At 31.5% G+C, this 20300-nt stretch overlaps 1 protein-coding gene across 8 annotated transcripts in view; it reads right to left on the bottom strand.

Moving 5' to 3' along the window:
* Positions 1–2697: 2697 nt before the first annotated feature.
* The window catches only part of LOC134706311 (melanopsin-B-like), a 39356-nt gene continuing 21753 nt past the window's right edge, over positions 2698–20300 (bottom strand). For 4 of the 8 annotated variants that reach the window (XM_063565137.1, XM_063565139.1, XM_063565140.1 and 1 more), the window contains 2 exons: positions 4621–4674; positions 2698–3752 (listed from right to left, as the gene is read on the bottom strand). In XM_063565137.1, coding sequence (XP_063421207.1) covers positions 2755–3752; positions 4621–4674 — 1052 coding nt within the window. In that variant the 3' untranslated portion in view covers positions 2698–2754. Of the gene's footprint in view, positions 3753–4620; positions 4675–5547; positions 5566–6119; positions 6156–20300 lie in introns of all 8 variants that reach the window. The other 4 variants (XM_063565138.1, XM_063565142.1, XM_063565143.1 and 1 more) reach the window with 4 other exon arrangements.

Raw genomic sequence — 20300 nt, 5'->3', positions numbered from 1 at the left:
AAAGCAACACGACGGGTGCCATATCACTAGAGGAGCAGGATCTGCATAATCTTACGGATCACCTGACTTTTTTTATGGGTTTAGCCTTGCTCAGTCCTTTTCCAGGTATTGCTTTATGAACTTGTATGTCTTTTTGTCGTCTTTCGTTATCTGTCATGATATTATAATTTTCTCTCGACTAGGAGTCTTTATTGTTCCATTCGTATCTTCTGCTTTTTTTGTTTTTTTTTAACCCAATCAATTAAAAAAATCAACCTTTGTAATGACTGTATTATAGATTTTTTTAATTTATCTTGAACGATTATACAGAAATTTCTCAAAGTATATAGAAATATCAAAATCATTCTAAATCATCCTATTAAAATAACAAGCCTAAAGTGGTGAAGTTGTATTGATCCCTTCGTTAATTTTACGGACGCCATCACGAGTTAATTAACCTTTATGTAATATCTGTTTTTATCCGTTTTACAGATGACAGCAGATGTGTACCAATTGTCGTAACTATAATCCCGCCCTTTTTTCTCCGAATGTGAATTAGACTTATGACCAGGTATTTACAAACATGAGCAAATGTGATAGATGCAACTTGTGGAACAGGATCTGCTTAACCTCCCGGCGCACCCGGGACCACCTCTAGTTATTGATGGGGTTCGCATTGCTCAGTCTTTTCTGTGTTGTGTTTTGTTTACTGCTGTTCGTCTGTTTTTCTGTTCTTCTGTTTTAGCTACGATGTTGTCAATTTATTTTTGCCGTATTATTCAGAATTTGAATGTCAATTTGGTATATTTCGCCACTTTGTCTTGAACGTACATGAAAGTGGAATTCTGACAAACATTTTTTTTATTTTCTGTTGAGAAATTTGCATTGCTGAGATGGGAAAGAGAAAAAAAATATATTAGTATAAAGATTTTGGATTTAATCATTTGTCCCTTTCTACGTTTGTTATTCCTTCTTTTACAAAAAATGTATAAAAAGAGACCCAATAGTGGACAAGTCTTGGTTTCGTTTATTTATTATAAATTTGTTTAAATTAAAGTTATAAATTATTGGAAAACATGGATATCGTCATTCATATTGCTTATTCAATTTAATTCTATTTTGAAGTTCTAAATAGACCCAGGTTAGTTTTTATCTATGATAGTTTTTAGGGTCATTCGTGGATTGAAAGGAAACTGCTAACCGTTTCCGAGCATCTTAATTGGTATGTCCTCGAATGATTATGTTTGTGATGTTCAATGTATAGTTATACTTTAAAAAACGTATACTTATTTGTTTCTTAATTTTCTATCACATTATTGCTCAACTTTTTACTGTTATATGCCTTTGTTTTACTACCAATGGACCATTACCTTTTTATTGCTCAGGTTAACAGATATGCTTGAAACTTATTTTCATTTGTTATATAACCTGTGTTTCTAAACAAAAACTTAGAGAGCTCCACATGAGGCACCCGTCGTGTTGCTCATGTTATTACACACCCGGGGAAAGTCTTATTCGGTAGGTCACATTCGTGAAAAGGAAGGAAGATACTAATGGAACAATAAATCCCCAACCTTTTTCCCGAATGTGACCTATCGAATCTGACGTATAACCGATTGTGTGAGCAAAACAGGAGTGCCACATACAGAAGGGAAATCCTTAACCTGGGCACCTGAGATCATCCCAAGTTGGTGGAGGGGTCGTGTTGCTCAGTCTTTGGTTTGTCATGTTGTGTTTTGTGTAACGCTATATGTCTGTTGGTCTTTTTCTGTTTTAGCAATGACGCTGTCAATTTGTTTTTTACTTATTAGTTTGACTGTACCTTTGGTATCTTTTGACTCTCTTTCATGAAAGTCGATTTTTGGCAAATTTAGTTTTTATTTTCTATTTGACATTTGCGTTGCGAGGGAAGAAGAAAATGATACTAGTTTAAAGATTGGTGATTAATAATGGGGTTTTTTTTTCGTTTTTTTTTTAAAGAATCATTTTTCCATTTCTAAAACAAGATATTGTATTTATCTTATTCCATCCTTTACAAGAAATGTTATGGCAGGACACAAGTAGTTGTTGTTTTTATAAATTGTTGTTGTTTGTGGAAAAACACGGAAATCGGTTTTCGTATTGCGTCTTTAGCTGCTTGATTTTACTGTCAGTTATTGTTTCGAAAGCCTTCCATTTTATGTTGTGTCTTGTGTACTTTTATTTGTATTGTTTGTCTGTTTGTCTTTTTCTTTTTTAGCCATTACGTTGTCAGTCTGTTTTCGATCTGTGAGTTTGACTGTCCTTTTGGTATCTTTTGTCCAGTTTACGTTTTATCTTCGATACTCTTTATGAGTTACTCGTTTATTGACTAAGCATCTCAATTGTATATTTGGTTGGAGGGGTACGTGCTATAAAATATCTAGTAATATTTTTAAAACGTCTATTTTCCCCTCATATTATTGTCTGTCTTTCAGCAACTTTTTACTGGTATATGCTTTTGTTTGACTTTCAATGTACCGATGACTTTTTAATTGATTTTACTCAACTGACTGTCATTGAAATTACTCTGTGATCATGACTGTCATATTTATTGTTTAATCCTTAAATATTACTTGACTTGCATATACAATATCACTCAGTTTTTATATTTGCTAACGTTTTTCTAATGCATTAAATTTGTGTTAATTTCATTTCTTAAAATGAAACTTAGACAGATCAATGATACATACCCTCTCATACATTTTATGCCATTTAATAATAAAAATTCACATATAATACTATAAAATCCTGTCGTTATTTCTTTGGACTACATCTGATATTCTCTTTACTTACAGTATACCTATGACGATACTGAGGTATAGCCTGTTTTGTCACATTTGGGTCACTAGAACTTGATTGTTCGTTAAGGTCACTAGAGCTTCTAAGAGATGATTCTAAATATGGAACATTATATATAATATTTGAGCTTTTAGACGTAGTGTTAAAAGTTGACATCGCTGCTGCATTGTGAAGTTTCATATTTGTTTCACTGCTTGCCCTTTTCATGTTATTTGTATATATTCTGTCATGGATTTTATTTATATAGTCTTGATGACTAGAAGGAAATGTGAAGCCATTTGTATTTTCCGGACTGGAATCATGATCAAAAATAGAAATTTGAATCCCACAATCTGATGTGTCTACAGTAATGTTATCGTCTGAATTAGATGTCACTCGCGCCATTCTTGTCAGTCGCTTCCGTGGAGAATTAGCTTTGTTACATTCTGGAATACTCGAATTGTTTTTCAAGTTATGATTTTTGTCAGGTGATGTTTCAATATGACTGACATGTCCATTCCCAGTAGTAATTTGTTGACTAGATTTGTCGTCGTTTAATAGAGGTTCAGTTTCAAAGCTCTCCTCTTTAACTTTGTTCAGAGCAGAATGATTGGAATGCGACATTTCCATTGAATGAAGAGTCGTTTCAGAAGGCGAAGGAAGAAATACATCGTCTGACATTCTAGAAAAAGAGGGATCTCGTCTCATTGATATAATTTTTCCATTTTTAATCATGATGATAGAACCGTCTCTTCTAATGAGAGAACTACCTTTTGCTGTTTTTGAAGTAAGTTGACGAATTAATTTATGAGAAGAAAGAGTTGTTGGTGATGCTACACTATTTCTGCCTAACCGTAACGAATGAATAGACTCGTCTGAGTTTCGTCTGGAACCATGACGCGACCCCCGGAATGAGGCATGGATCATCGTAGACAATCTTCTGAGGGGCCCCGGGGAGCTGTCATGAAGTGTATCTGAAATAGAAATAGTTAGTTGTGAGTTGTGAGAGATAAATGTAGATCAGACGCACAAATTGAATACAATAGTGTTTTATTGATCAAGCAAATGAAATTGCTACCACCTTTTAAAATTTATAAATAATGCAGTATTAACGATAAAGCATATATAGAGTACAGTTTTATTTTCAAGCAAAATCGTAAAATAAAATTATTGAATATTTTAGAAATTCAGAAAGTTTAACATGTAGGAAAAGTTAGTTATTAAAAAATCTACCAAGATTTCACTACAATCAAAAACAGAAAATGCATAATACAATAATCATAACAACAAAGACGTGCATTGAATAGCTGGTTAATTGAATTAATCAGTTTGAAAATTAATGCGTTACAAAACAACAAAGCAAATAATTCAGAAATAAAAAGGTATTAGTTAAACATGGAAAACATGCAAAAGTTATAAAAATCACATTTTATAATCAATTTTATTACAACTTCTTATTCAATACATTTATGAAATATCTATAAATATTTGACTAATATTTAGACGTTTACATGATATACATTATATATATATATATAGATATAGATACATGAGTCGGCTAAGAATAAAACGAAGCAAACCAACTGTCATTGTGAGAATCGGTATGTTCCAGACAATACAATATAATATGTGAAATTGCATGCTGATAATCCTAGAAGAAGAGACTACCTAACATGCATGCAACTGCCTATACTGTAGTCAAACAAGTCACTGACAGAAATTAAACCAGTTTGAGAATAAGTTTCCATAGTTTGAGCAATAATATATATATAGTTAATATATAGCTAGCCTAACATTGTATCGAGGAGAAGAATGAGGAGGTAGAGGATGTTACTGGTATACCTTTGAACATAAAACGGTATCCGTTTATTTCGTCATATAATACTTCAATGTTATCTGCATTGGAAATAATTTAATTTAAAAATAGTGTCAAGTTTTTAAAATATATACTAAATAATTCAAGATATAAACGAAATTAATACACAACTATTGTCGATATAAAATATTTTCAAGGAGTTTGTGGTCGACTATAAAAAAAAAGGTTAAGTATTTTGGACACAACTGCAAAACAGCAAATGACGAAACAACAACCAATCACCAAATATTCAATAAATATTCAATAAATAGGATTCTCCAGAATGGAGCAACATATACCAAACACAAAATCTGTGGTAACTTTGCACCCCTTCACTGTAAAAGTACAAACAAATACAGCTGACCAATTTTAATGTACCTGCATTGGTGTTAATAGGCATGAAATAATTCTCACTCGAATATATGTATGTACATGGCGCATTATGATTATGGCAGAATTTCATTGAATACAAGTCAATACACATTAAAACATATCAGACATCGCTATTGAAGGCAGATCTTTTGGTTTAATACATAATATGAAATGTGTATGTAGAACTCAAATACATCATAAAGCATTCAGTAATGAAAACAACCCGTCAGGTGTATTACAGGTAGGTCTTATATCATGTTAAAATGTCCCAAGTATAAACTCAAACAATGTTGATACAGTGCAAAATGTTTCTTTTTACCAATCTAAACGATGTGTTAATTGTAAGAGTTCATATATTCTTATCAAATAATTGGTACTGCATTAGCACCGTGTAACTACAGCAACCACCATGATGTGAATGTAAACACCAAGATATTATGAAATTTAATTGAATCAGGAACAAACTGTTAACTATTAAAGCATGCACACAAATATTACTGGCAACTTTCCTACCCACTTTTATTTAAAAACAAAAAACTTACTATCCCAAAAGACACGATCTAAAAGTGATTATAAATGATATACTTTGGTTATTGACAATATACAAGTTAATATAAATAACATATTTGTGTGAGTAACAGTAACTGGTAATGATTTGATTTGGGTTTTTTTAAAATTTTAATTGCAATAAAGCAATAATCACACGGGGTCCATTGCACAACTTACTTACAAACATCCATTGTAATCGAAAGGGATGAGGGAAACTAAATCATGCAAGTTTTATATACCAAAAAAGAAGGTTTGAATGTAGGTAGTATTCGACAGATGACATTATATTTCAGGTTTTAGTCATATACGTTTAGGTTTGGGAGAGGTTAAAGGTATATGTTGTGTTCACTATACAATCTTATTTTAAAATAAAATACACCCAAGGAGTTATGGTAAGGTTTGCCCTTTCGTATGTATTGTAAATAGAATAGTCGACGGGACGAAACGTCTGAATATACAATTTGTACTTCCCGACATTAATTTTAAAGCTTACAGATTCATATAGCGAACACATTCTTTGTACACCATCAATTTTGGAGAATAAACTCATGCGACTTATACATACACACAAGCATTTTAGGTAATTTCTCTTGTGGGTCATCTGAAGGAAAAACATCAAGTTCAAAGTAAATTATTCAAACTCAATAAAAACTAACATACTAACACAAAACGTTTTATTTGTTTCCTTACTAGTATAAATATTTAATAAAATAGTAGTGTGAATTCTGTCACCATGACAGTGGTATTAAAACATCTCAGAATTTCATCTCTTCTCTTTTAAAATTTAGGTCCAAAACCCAAACTTTTAATATCGTAACAAAAAAAAGACCTTTATTCTATTACCATTTTAGATGTTATAACTTTCTCTACATACACACGCTAATCTATTATTATGAAATACTGTAAACTTGAAATATTATTGTATAAAGATACACGAATCGATATCTATAACAAAATGAATTCATTTGAAAAAAAAGTCGCGTTTCTTCCAAGAAGTTTGAGTTTTGGTTAAGATTTTTTCGTTCTTGCTAATTTTTTGAAGAAAAAAAAACTGGACATTTGAAACAAAAAATTGAAAATCGTTTAAATAAACTTATTTAAAAACTTAACTCAGTAGAAAATGAGCAATGACGTGTGTTTGTATGTATAAATTTACTCCCTTAAGGTGTTGAGATAGAAAATGTGTGTTACATTTGTATCTGTGTTTATATAGGTTATTGAGATTGAAATTGTTTCAAAATGGTTTTAAAAAATACACAAATGGAAGTTGCTAATTATTTTCGTAAAAATGATAACTTTATTGAATCATTTTTAATGACTTGGCAAGCATATTTCTTGGATAATTGATTTTGAAACTTACATCCAATATGAGCAGACTGTGGAACAGTCTTTACATAGGGGCTAATGGGATAAAAATTAAGCTATTTTCTTCTTCAAAAAACTTCTCAAGGGTGTCTTGTTTCTTATAATAGACGATGATCGTTTCCCCGCTAAACTAACATTGTATGACAAAGTGAGCGTAAAAATATGAATAAATGTCCTGCATAGGAGCTCGATGTAAGATACACTTCATAATCAATTAAGTTAATTTAAAATAATTCAATTTTCGATTCTGGTAAAGTTTTGCATACAATCCTTTGAACTAATCATCTATCGTCTAACATTTAACAACGCTGTACTTCTAGTCGGGTAAAATCATTTTACTGTCATTTACGCCTTCAGTATGTGCAATAGTTGTTTTTATTGTAAAATGTTGCCAGCAAAATCTTTTCAAGATGGAGAAAAGCTTTGATCTACTTTCTTCTTTAATCATTTCTACATCAAGTCCCGTGTTACAGTAATGATATAATGTAGGCTAGATATAAATAAGTTAGTAATGCGCCTGTGTTTAAGCAGTACATGTATTGAAGAGTGCAGTTAACTTGCATTTAAAAGTTGGATTCAATTATAAATTGTTGTCGAACGGATATAGGATAAATGTTCAAGTGCATTCCAAACTTATGAAAAACAAGTCGCCCATCAAAATGCACGAAATATGCCTAGATGTTTTACTCGTAATGTAATTGGTGAATAAAACAATTTTATAAAATAGCCATAATTTTATCATCATAAGGATTTATTAATAAACAATAAATGTCTATAATTCCATGTGTCGTATTAATTTATTTACAACTATTAATATTGTAGTGCTTCATGTCCTCTTTATATTGTCCTATATTCACACAATTTAGAAATAACTACCCATGCAACCGTTTAGGTTGATGAAGATACATAAAGATTTTTTCTTATAATATAAAAGATTGAATTGCATTGTCCAATGTAATAATTTTTTCCCTGTGTATAGAATATAGGGCTACTAGGATTTTGGAATGATAACCTATCAAAGCCTTCTAAGGGAAGGTTTGAAGGCAGATGTACAATTTCACACCAAAATGGCCTTATGTAAACTCTTAAATTAAATAGTATTATGAAAATGTTCAAAACTAAGAGTTTAATTATAGACTAGACTTTTGGTTTTCCTTAAAAAGCTTTCAGTCTTCGGAATCGGAAGTGCAATACTAGCTAAAGAATCCGTCGGATGCCAATGCAGTATTTATGTATAATGACTTGTTGTGTTGGTTGTAAAAATCTTAATGGAGTGATAAATCAGACAGCAATTAATTTAGACAATAAAGACGGACTGACATGTATTCATATTTCAATAAAACATGTTTATTACAGTCCACAACGCATTACATGTATTATTTATATTGATTTCTTTATTCTCTTATAATTCTTTATAGAATGGCACTATTATTTTAATTTATAAAATTATCGTTTTATTCAATGTATATATTATGATGATTGAAATTTGTATTATATGTCTTACAAGTGGTGAGACTCAAATAAAATGTTGAATCTGAATCTGTATTATACAACGTATAAATCTGTGTTTTATTACTGTTGCAAATTATCAATAACATTACAGGAGTATCTTTTAAAGAGTCAAACAAGATTTACTTATAATATACCTTTAACCTTTATATGGATATCTCGCTATTCTTTCAAAACAGATCATGTTTATTCTTTTTTGTTCAATGTGTCTTTCAATGAAAATTAGAGGAAGTTCCCCGTTATTTGATAACATTTTATATATTATTTTTTTAAGAACTAATATTTTTCATCATACTAACATTTTCTTGGTTATAGTTTTCCTAATTGTATCATAAGTTTTCTTGATGAAAATTTGATGCATTATTTAGTTCATCAATAAGGTAGATGATCATGAAACTATTTGAATGCGAGGACACAATCTGACAACAGTGCCATCTCCAACAGCAATAATGGTAGATGGCAGTGTGAATTCATCCATACCGTACAGTAAACTACTTGAAAAACAGGAACAAATTCAAACTACAAAACGACGGATTAATTCAAAACAACACAACTTACGAAAAACAAATATAAAAGACATGAATCAACGAGAACCACTTAATAACGAGTTGTTAACTTGGAACAGGCACATACAACTTGTGGGGGCTAAACAGGTTCGTAAACGCCCAACCCTCACATTACCTGGGGCAGTTGTTTAACTGAGCAGAACAAAAGAACAAACTGATTAAAATCCGTTGAAAATGGTATATTTAAACGATAGATACGAAGCAACATCATTGTTGGCTTCAAATCTTGGTATATGATGAACAGATTGCAGGCACACATAGATACACAACAACCTTCTCTTTATATGAACACAATTATTGATGTTATAAAGAAAATATGTTTTGAATTAATGTGATATCTTGTCATCAGTCTCGTATATACTTTACACCTTGTGACCTTTAGGAGGTTTTACGCTTTCAATATTCTTGTAAATGTCTAATCCAGGAAACTCAATTCGAATCAACCAAATGTGTGCAGAACTTATAATTATATATAATTTAATGAGGGACACTGTTTGAATATTTCATACATTAATGTATGTAAAGTTTACTGAAACAAACAAATGTGTTCGGCCATATTCGAATACGTAAGTCTTGAATTTTATACTTAGTAATGTAGTGGAAATTATACTATCAAACGAGGCCTATTTCCCGAGGTGGCAATGTTCTGCTGTATCGTTCATATCTGTCGATTTCGAAGTGATTTCTTTTTATAGAAATACTTTCATTTCAATCATATGAAAAATCCTATGAAAGCAATCAACTACAGAATGATGAAAGAAAACGACAAATAAAAGAAATATAACCACAATTGGTTTACTTTCAAACTGATGGGTATTCGATCTAATGAGGGTTTTTTATTATCATATTATTTAATAAGTGTCATATTAATTTACAATATAAAACAAGGAGATATGGCATGATTGCTAATGTGATATTTATCCAACAGAGCAGATTGTAGCACCAATAGGTCACCATACGGCCTAACACCATATATTCAGCTATCAAAGGCACCGATCTGACAAAACGGCATTATACGTTTTGTTTTTCTTGCGTTGTTTTGATAAGAAAGCAGCAAATCTTAGCTATAAAATGTGTATTGTAAAATATTCTTATTGGTTTTCACTTACTTTCAATCTGTTTAAAAATAACACTTCCAGTTTATCCTTCAAAAAGGTCAATTCAGACTGAACTTATTTCATACTAACGCCATGTTAAAAAGCTCAATCTTCACAGTATAACTATTTTATGGGTAGACTTTGGGGTTCTCTAAAAGAGGGACGAAAGATACCAGAGGGACAGTCAAACTCATAAATGGAAAATAAACTGACAAACAAAATTATAAATGACACAACATAGAAAACTAAAAAATAAGCAACACAAACCCCACCAAAAACTAGGGGTATTCTCAGGTGCTTCGGAAGGGTAAGCAGATCCTGCTCCACATGTGGCACATCGTGGTGTATTTTTGGTTGGTTATTGATGATATAATTTGACTAGTTCCGAATAACTATCGCAAACATTAATGAGAAAAACTTTCTAAACTTAGCATAAAATTGTATTCGAAGTATTTTGAAGCTATGTGTTGTTTTTCTGAAGGTTTGGACAACTTTCATCTTATAACCTTGTGAGTTACACATTGGCCCTACCCGTATGACTGTTTGTTTATCTTTAAAAATATCCTCAATTACTATAAACACAACGTCAGCTCAAACGTATGTTATACTTCTATTTTAATACAGTAAGGCCATCTTTGTAATTATATATCGTCAGAAAAGGTGTATATTTATTATCAGTAGAAATATATATCCTTAGTACAAATAAAACTTTGTTTATTATTTTAAGAAAGGCAACGAAAGATTAATTACAGCTTACGCAACTTCAAAAAGCATTTGCAAGAAAAAAAGGTTCTTTGTTACATAATCATCAAAGCCAGTGTAAAATTATTAGAATGTCGATCTAGTATAATGTTATGTCTGTATCCCTGCATTTATATCTGAATCTGAATCTGACATTCCGACATACATTATACCTATTTATCCTGCCTTATTTATCACTGTATAAAGTTGATATTTAGTGCATATTTGTCTCATTTGCAATAACACGTTTATAATTCATTTAGTATCATTCATCAAAAATAATCCAGAAATTATATGTTTTAGCTTTAGCCCAACCTCCAAAAATAGTCAAAACTGAAAAAAAAAGATTCAGAAATCAAATTTCATTTAGATTTAATAAACTTAACATCTCTTGCGTAATGGCGCGTTTTCAAGTTTTATCGGAATGGTCACAAAAAACTTCGAAACTAACTTGACTATTATAATATAGTTAGCTTTATCTAAAATTAGATACATTAATGATTCACACAGCTAATACTCATTCATTATAAAGCACTTGATATAATTGGTGCTATCACTATCATAAAATTTCAATAATCCACTTTTTAGTTGCTTATTATGTCTGATAATCGCAAAATTATGCAATATTGTTGAAAGATTATATAAAATAATTTCATTATAATGATAACGTGTGAGCAACTGGTAAAACATTTTACCAGTTAAGATTTGGCAAAGCAAATATCTCAACATAACCTAAAATACATGACATACATCATGATTATTAAAAAATAATTTAATGTTTTTAGCTACTGAGAATGGTTTGCAGTAAGTCACTTAACTAACGGGAATGATCTCAATAAGGATAATTTTACTTAGAAAAAAACCCCTTAAAATCATAAGAATTCTTTTTAAAATGTTAGTCATAAGTCAGTCTTGGAGAACATGAGTTATTGTTTAGTTGTTGTTGGCTTTGAAATAACTTCTAGTAACGTCTAGTAAGCTAGTTCCAACGGAGTTTTACATTGTGCTGTTATACCACTGTACTAGGTAAGGGTAAAGTTCAGCATTCAAACATATTTTCCCCCATATTTTATACGATGCGATGCTAAGTTATGAGCCTGTAATTAAGTAGTTGTCGTTATTTGCTCCCTATCGTTTATTGCTTCAACATAAATAAGGCCGCTGCTATTTTTTATTGAATTATATCGCACTTTGTCATGTCTTGTCATTTTATCGTTATATGAAATTTTCGAAAGACATATTACCTCTGTATGATACTAAGAGCTTAACCGATGTGTTTTTCATATTCTGATAAACCATAGATATCTATTATAGTAACCACAGGACGTTAAGCAAACAACATACAATCAATCAATCTGGGTTTTTATAGATAAAACATGTGTGTTGCAATCGATTTTGACATGCATTTTAATGTAAATTGAGCTTTTGCCAAATGACAAAGATATGATTGACACAAGCTTATGAAACATTGGCATCACCAGGTAGACCGACAGATGGCTCGACTTAAAACACCAGCGACTGTCTCATGACTCTTCTGATTTTAGTGGAATATTACAAGTTCACATAGGTTCCTCTCATTTGTAACAAATTGGATTCAACAAACAATAAACGAGCCTCAGTGAAATAATATTACATAACTGAATTACTAATTTTAGTAGGTTGGGTTGGGGTCGGGTAATGAATTCATCGAGATGTTTTAGTTATAATGCCTGTAACATGACGGAGTATTGCCATCACATTGGTTACACTATATGTTTTAGTTATAATGCCTTTAACCTGACGATATACTGCATTGCTAAATAAAACATAAGTGTAAGACTTACTTATTTTTACTTTGCATGCAAAATCTATATGTACTAGAACACACCCGTGATATCGCGGGTCCGTGACTGAATTAAAGTATATAACTATGCGCAAGACTTACTTTTGTATTGTATTTGTATTAGTATTGTCATCTGATAAAGGCTTTCCGCCGGTTATAAGATAGTTATCACAGTTTTCTCTGCTTTCAAATCTTTCTGTTTGAACCCGTCTAACTTGAACTTATCAATTATTGGTAATGTTAATTATTTGGAAAACAAAAGGTCCTGGGATGGAGTATTTTTTTAATCAACAGCATTGTCCTATATTAGTTATAAATAAAGTTGAATTCTTTGATTCGCTGTTTTCATGACGTCATGCCCGCAAACAAATTAAAAACTGTACATATACGCCTTATTTTTAGTATTCGTATTGTTATCTTATAAAGTCTTACTGATTAAAATACTACAATAGGTAACAATTTGACAATTTAGTAGTGTCAACCCTGTGATTATGACCCGTGTATATAGCTTATCCTGCATACACCGTTTGGTGGTGCGCCTGCCAAATTCGGAACGTACAGATAAGGTAATAGGTAACAGATGAATATACTATTGGTATCGGTATCGGACTCGACCCGGAACTTCTTAATTATTGGCAATATTAATTACGTGGAAAACAAAAGGGCCTGGAGTGGTGTAATTTTTAATCTACACCTTTGTACTATATTAGTTATCTATAAAGTTGAATTCTTTGATTCGTGGTTTTTACGTGATGACGGCTGACAAATTAGACCTCGTAATTTTAGTATTATAGATATGCGTTAAGGACTTTCAGAACAGTAATGGTCAGAAAGAAAAAACAAATGTGTCAAAGTGACACGAATGGCCCGGTCCCAAAAATCTGTAATTTCAATATAAACACATGTGGACGAAAACATGATGGTAGCCTCGCATATCAAAAATCAGCCCAATATCTGAAGGCGTTTAGAAAACAGTCCGTATAACTCAGTGTGATTTTCAACAATTTATCAAAGTCTAAAGCCCGTAATTTCGGCAAAAACTAGTGGAGCGAAACAAAACTTAATCTTGATCTGTAACTCATCATGGTTAACTCACTTACCAAAAATCAGCCCAATATCTGAAGGTGTTTAGAAAAAAACTCCGTATAATGGTTTGTTGCGGAATGAAGAAATGACGGATTTACGGAAAGACGGAATTACGGAAAGCCGGAATTACGGACAAGGGTAAAACTATATGGCACCTACAACTTCGTTGCAAGGCCATAAAAAGATTGACTTTCGACTTTTTTGTTGTGATTGTTTAGAATGAAGATTAAATCATACCACGCCTTCTATCTTTAAACTGAACCCCCAAAAAATGCAGTGACACATTAGCTTGTTTTATTACTGAGGACATAACCACACTCCTGTTGCCCCAACTGAACTGGCTTGTTTCTACCTTTATGTTAGCTATTTAAATATATACTTAGATGGTGGAAAAGTAGTTAATACTAACGTTAATCAATTTTCGTTCTTTCCTCTTTCCGCCATTTATTTACAATACTGATGGATTAATGAAATTAACAATATTCAATTGCAATTCTACGCAAATCTACAATTACGTAAATTGTTTTATTTAATTGACATCAAAGTAAATAATGACAGATCTGCAATACCAATTATCCTGAATTATTGACTTTAATTCTCTAATTATTAATGTTTGTTTCCTTTAACAGGTAGCATGCATACCATACGTCAATTTAGTTTGAATTTGCAGAAAACTTATCAAAGAAGAATGAACTTATTAGTCACGATTCCTATGCCATATATAACAAACGTTTCTCTAATGATCTTCATAATGCAAAATATGTCATAACCAGATATATGAATGATTGGATATTTGAAGTATATGTTAACTAGGCTTGAAAACAGTCCAATGCAATAAAAAAACAAACAAAGAATATCTAGAGGTCAATATATAGTCCTAACTGGTGTCTTGTAGTTTATGTCCAAATACTGCATTTTTGCCAGTTCTGTTACCTAATCGAATTCAATGACTATAAGAAATATTGTAACTCTCATATGAGATAAAACACTATTTTAGTGTGCAAGATAGTTCTATTTGAGCATGCCATTATTTTGTAACGTCGTATGCAGAGTATACAGAAATCGTCATAGAAAAAAACAAAATGACTCTCAAAGGAACAAGGTGTAACATTTAAATAATATACTTACTACCACTATGAAAACAAGTAATATATTCTTGATCAATGGATTGTCAAGTTATATTTCTTATATCAATTCAGTGATTTATGTGTAAAAGATAACGTGTTTGCCAAACTCGAAACTAAAAGATAGTTGTAATAGATTTTATACACTCTAAAATTTATTTACTGCAACTATCTTGCAGACTATTTTAATCACACACAATGTATCGTGTAGAATCTATTTTTGATGCTATACATGCTTCCTATTCATTTTCCCGTACCACTAGATTTCTACACATCTCACTTATTATTAACACTCACTGGTTTCCACACGTTCAATGGGTAACCCTTTGATTTAAACATGCTTCTACTTAGCTATGATTGTTAAATATTATCCTAGGACAAGTCAAAAGATCCAAAGATTGTCATGCCAGTATTTACCCTAGTCAAGGTCCAGAACAATTTCGATTCCGTATTTCTTTACTTATCTCTGGTGTTGGTCTTCTTGTTCTGATATTAATTGTACCTAATGGACCTTCAAAAGATACACAGCTTTATTGTTCAACCTTTTAATGACACCCCATTCAGCCATAATATGAAAAATCGCTAGCTTATGCGAAGTCCAATATTCAGAGCTGTTGTGTAATAAAATGCATTTGTCATCAGCATGTATGCTCAGTGACTATATTAATCAATAACAAACCCATCTCTAGAACATATTTCTAGAGGTTTTACTTGTATTGTTCAAATGGCAAAACTGCAATGTACATATAATATAACTAGAATACGGACAATTGGGACTATTATATACTTCTTTCTATGCATCAACGCAAAATTTCCAATATACGAGCATGGCTTTGTTGAAAACTAATTAAAAACTGCAAAGTCGCACGATGGATAACAAAACATGTATAAAATAGAATTCCCTGTAGCATAGCTACATAGAACTTTCGAAGAATGATGTTGGAGATAATTTAATCTACCAGACAATTTATAAGAAACTACATAATTTATAAGTCTTTTTCCAAAGCAGATATTCTACTGAGATAAAATTACAATCCATCTTTATCAGTCTGAATGTGTTGTGTAAACGATGGAACCCCTGTTTTATGTTGGTTGTCATTTCGTATCTCTTTAACCGACTCATAGTTCGCAATTAGGGAACAATCGTTTAATTCTTACTGAAGGCAACGCATGAATTTTTAGTAAATTCACCTTGCGATTATCGATAAAAAATGAAGATTTTTTGTATAAAAAGATAAAATTGAAGATTAATTCTATTATGCCTGTAAGTCTTTCCGGATCTACTCTGAGTTCGTCTCATTTACAAATTTACATATAATTCAATAAATCTTCGATTAATTTTGTCAGTTTTTACACTTTTCCAAGACTTTTTACTACCCATAAAATATGTATAACATAATATGAAGCTCAAAGTTAACCTTTCTGGAAATAAGCATCAAACATCAATGATATTTTTTTTAATGGTGATCCCTGGACCTCCCGCCCGACAGTTAAATACTTGCTTAAGTAGGGCGTTCATTTGACTTTGAGGTGTGTATATACACGGAGTCTCGTACGGGATAATAATGCGGGATATTCATTTCGAATGCAATGTTGAGGGCGTTGGAATTGCGCGCGTAAACATGTATAGATGGAATGCTTCTGTCCTATAAAACATACACTTATTTTCAAATTGCATTCCACATTTCCCGCCCTTTTGAAGATATTTGGCAAATAAAATATGTTAAAATTAAGTTTCCCTCATTTCCTTCGTCCCAGTCGACCTACCTTGCAGGCCCTACCTATATTAATCATTTATTTGTTCTGTTCCTGTATATGAATGAAATAATTGCCACTGAGCGGTAAGCAAGTAACAATCAATCAATCAATGCTATTATCTAATAGTTATAGTTCTTTGTTAGGGATTTATCTTAATTATTTCATCGTTTCATTCCTGTTGTGATTTATTGCATTAATTGTTGAGGCCATGTCTCTAAATATAATTTCCATTATATCAGAAAATTGATTGCAAATTCATCAGGCCATAGTAATTGTTGTCAGATTTCCGATATGGTTAGCAATGGGTTGATTATGAAATGGAATATTACAATCCACCACCGTTCTTTATCTATTCCATAAAGGACTTTCGTGATTCCAAGCACGATTTCTCCGTTCCAAGCTTCATCAACGTGAACGGAATAATGTTATACAAATTAGACGAAGAAATTCCTAATTACAACCAAATGATATCTTGATCTTTGTTTCTCTATGAATAACTTAAAGAAATTGTACTTGATTTATTTTGGAACTCCTGACCAGTAATTGTATATATCATTTACTTGAAGCAGATAGCACACACATCTATTCAAATTTTAACGATTGGCTATTGTTGTTTAACGCCACTTTCAGCATACATGGCTATACCATGACGGTCAAATTTAATCGGTGGAGGAAACCAGAGAAGGAAAGAATCGCCTACCTACGACATTAAAACTGGAAAATGCAGTCAATAAATATTGTAGTGGATCTCACAACTAGCATTATGTAGGCAAAGATATTCCTTCTTATATTAACTTTAAGAGACCGGGAAACACGATTTTTTTAAAAAGAGTTATCATTTAAGATATAATACATGTTTTTGTTTCTCTCTGCATACATTAACAAAAATTTCAAGACAAGAAAGGAAATAACATAAAGATGCATAATGTGGGTCACAAAACATTTTTACACTCAATAAAATCATAAAAATACTACACACATATCTATTGAAGCATAACTTAAACCAATTCTATCACAATTCCGGCAAACTAAAATGGTAACAAGACTAAGAGCATATGACACATACTCTGAACATACAACGTAAATACCTCATACTCTCCATTAATATGAGATTTATCTGGTCTTCTGATGTAATGTCTGGTTACAGGGGCTTGGGACAGATTGGCTGAACAGAAAGCAATTGTAAGTTAACAATCATAGACATTTTTAGTTCATGTTTTTGTCGTGGGTAACATACAAGGAAGTGTTGTATATCTTTGCCCTAATATGTACATATTTGTTTTTTACTGATCAGGTCATAGGAAATATATACTTAATGTTTTATTGTTCGCATGTATGGTTCATTATCACACTTTTTTTCGTATCCGATTATCTTAACCAATGGTTTGTTTCTGTTAACTGGGATTTACAAATTATACAATGGTTATGTTCGTATTTTGAAGAGGGGTCGTTGTAAATAATCATGACTATGTGCATTATTTTCTCAAAACCATATAAAATAATTACTCTAGTTTAATATTTCTTAAAATAATGAATTCAAAGCACTTCTAAATATGACGAGGATGAAACAAGAAAAAGCAGAGCGTACGCATAAAACAAGAGTACAAACGGTACATTCGAATTTTCATTTGTTTTAGACTTGCCTAATTGGCCTGTACTTTAAAATAAAAGCAGGAAAACCATTAACCTCGAATATGACAATTTTCTATTTTTGTTCATACAGACAATTGAAAGTACACTTTTTGTATGCCTGCAAACCATATTACAGTTTTCGAAAGCTGCGTGTATTTGTTCTCTGCATAGTCAATTTAATTTTCTATTACTTTTCCAAACACATCAAATATTTGAACAAGAATGTAGGAGAAAGTGTAAATATTACTGAATGACCGAGTCATTCCTGGTTCTTATAATTATCATTCAAACATGGTGTAGTGAGAACGATAGCGACAAAGCAGTAATAGGGCAATGTGGACGTGATGCATTTTTTTTTATCTGACAATTAAAATTCATTAATTCGTTATTAGAATTTTAAGATCTAATACATCTTCAAATTCTATTGTGTGTTTTATTTACTATCTTGCTTTTCGTGTAACATGCAAACTTCCTTCATGACCTACTACTTGTATATAGTAATACACAAGCAATGGTCATAGTCATTTAAGGCAACCGAATGCTTTCAAAATATGAAAATAGGCTATTGACATTTGGCTTCAGGCTAATCTTTATATTATTTTATATAAGAATAGGAACGTTCTACGAAACAATGAATGTATGGGGTTCAGGTGAGATATGACCAAGCAAGATACTTCATTTAATGAATCAAAATATTATTGTATAAAGAAGGTGTTGAAAAGAACTTAATAATTTGCTTAAATCTACTTAGGTTAAGGACTACTCGGGAAGTAACTGCTTACACAATGATAACCTTACACTTTGATGAAGTATGTCAATAAACAGCAGCTAAAATATCTTATCTTTTATAGAAAAATAAAGCATATAAAACAACTATAAAAAGGAACCTAATGTATACACATCAGTGTTTCCCTTGCAATAATTTGAGTCTCTACGAATTCATGAAAACCCCTTTTAAGAGTTCTTTAAAATTAACCTGCATATAATAGGAACCTTCGTACACATAAGCTTTATGAACCGCTAAAAATCATTTATTATAAAACATGACGTTTTTCCTGTTATAATTATAATATTTGCTGAAATATTTGAATGCAAACTATGCAATAATGCTATAAATTTTAGAATCCATACAGACAGATTTAAAAGTACTCAGCCTTACCATACTAGTACAAGTATGGCAATCCTCATCTACGTATATACAGTGAAACATTAAAAGATATGTTAACTGCATTTTCTGCAAAGCAAAATGAAAACAATTCAAAAATCGAAAAGGTGTCAAGCAGGTTAAAACTATGTGTGTCCGTAGGAGAGCATACCCCACTCGCGCTAGAGCTATCCCATTTCTATGCCTAGAAATAGCGAAATATTTGTCAAAACTCTCAATGGCATATATTTTCAAATATTTACATAAATAAGGAATGTACTAAGTTTCAATTGGATTTTGTATCCCCTTCTTCATGATATGACACCCAAACCACAAACATAAAATAAACTGATACGTGACTGACGGATGCACGAACAGACAGACGAAAAGATAAAAAATAAATTAAGTACCCTATAAATATCGTTGGCAGGGCGTACGTGTAACGAATGGCATTAAAAGTTTACTATACGCATTTCACATTTTCAATGTTCTCGTTCAGAAACGTAAATAAAGCAAAGTACGACTCCAACATAGGATTGTTTTGCCACTACCATCTTTTCGGATTTTGAACTATTTTGCAGAATAATAATTACGGAGAATATATATTTTACAAATATTGTAGACGACGCACTTCAAGTGATGTCAAAAACTCACTGATGCTCTCTGTAATGGATGTTTTTGTGTTTTTTGACTTGATGATACAAGTTCTTGATTTGTATAAAAGTTAATACTTAAAGCCACTAAATAAAAAAAGAAAGTTTAAGAGATGAATATATATATGATAAAAGCAACAGATAATTGGAAGCAATCTGAATTGAGTAGACGAAATCAAAAGTTTTTTTCTAATAAAGTTTATTTACATTTGTCTAAATTGATCTTTACAATCTGTAACTTTGTTTCTT

This window comes from Mytilus trossulus, chromosome 2 (genome assembly GCF_036588685.1).
Source record: "Mytilus trossulus isolate FHL-02 chromosome 2, PNRI_Mtr1.1.1.hap1, whole genome shotgun sequence".
In the NCBI taxonomy this organism is placed as follows: Eukaryota; Metazoa; Mollusca; class Bivalvia; order Mytilida; family Mytilidae; genus Mytilus; species Mytilus trossulus.
Note: the sequence above shows the minus strand (reverse complement) of the source record. Positions and strands in the feature narration are given on the sequence as shown.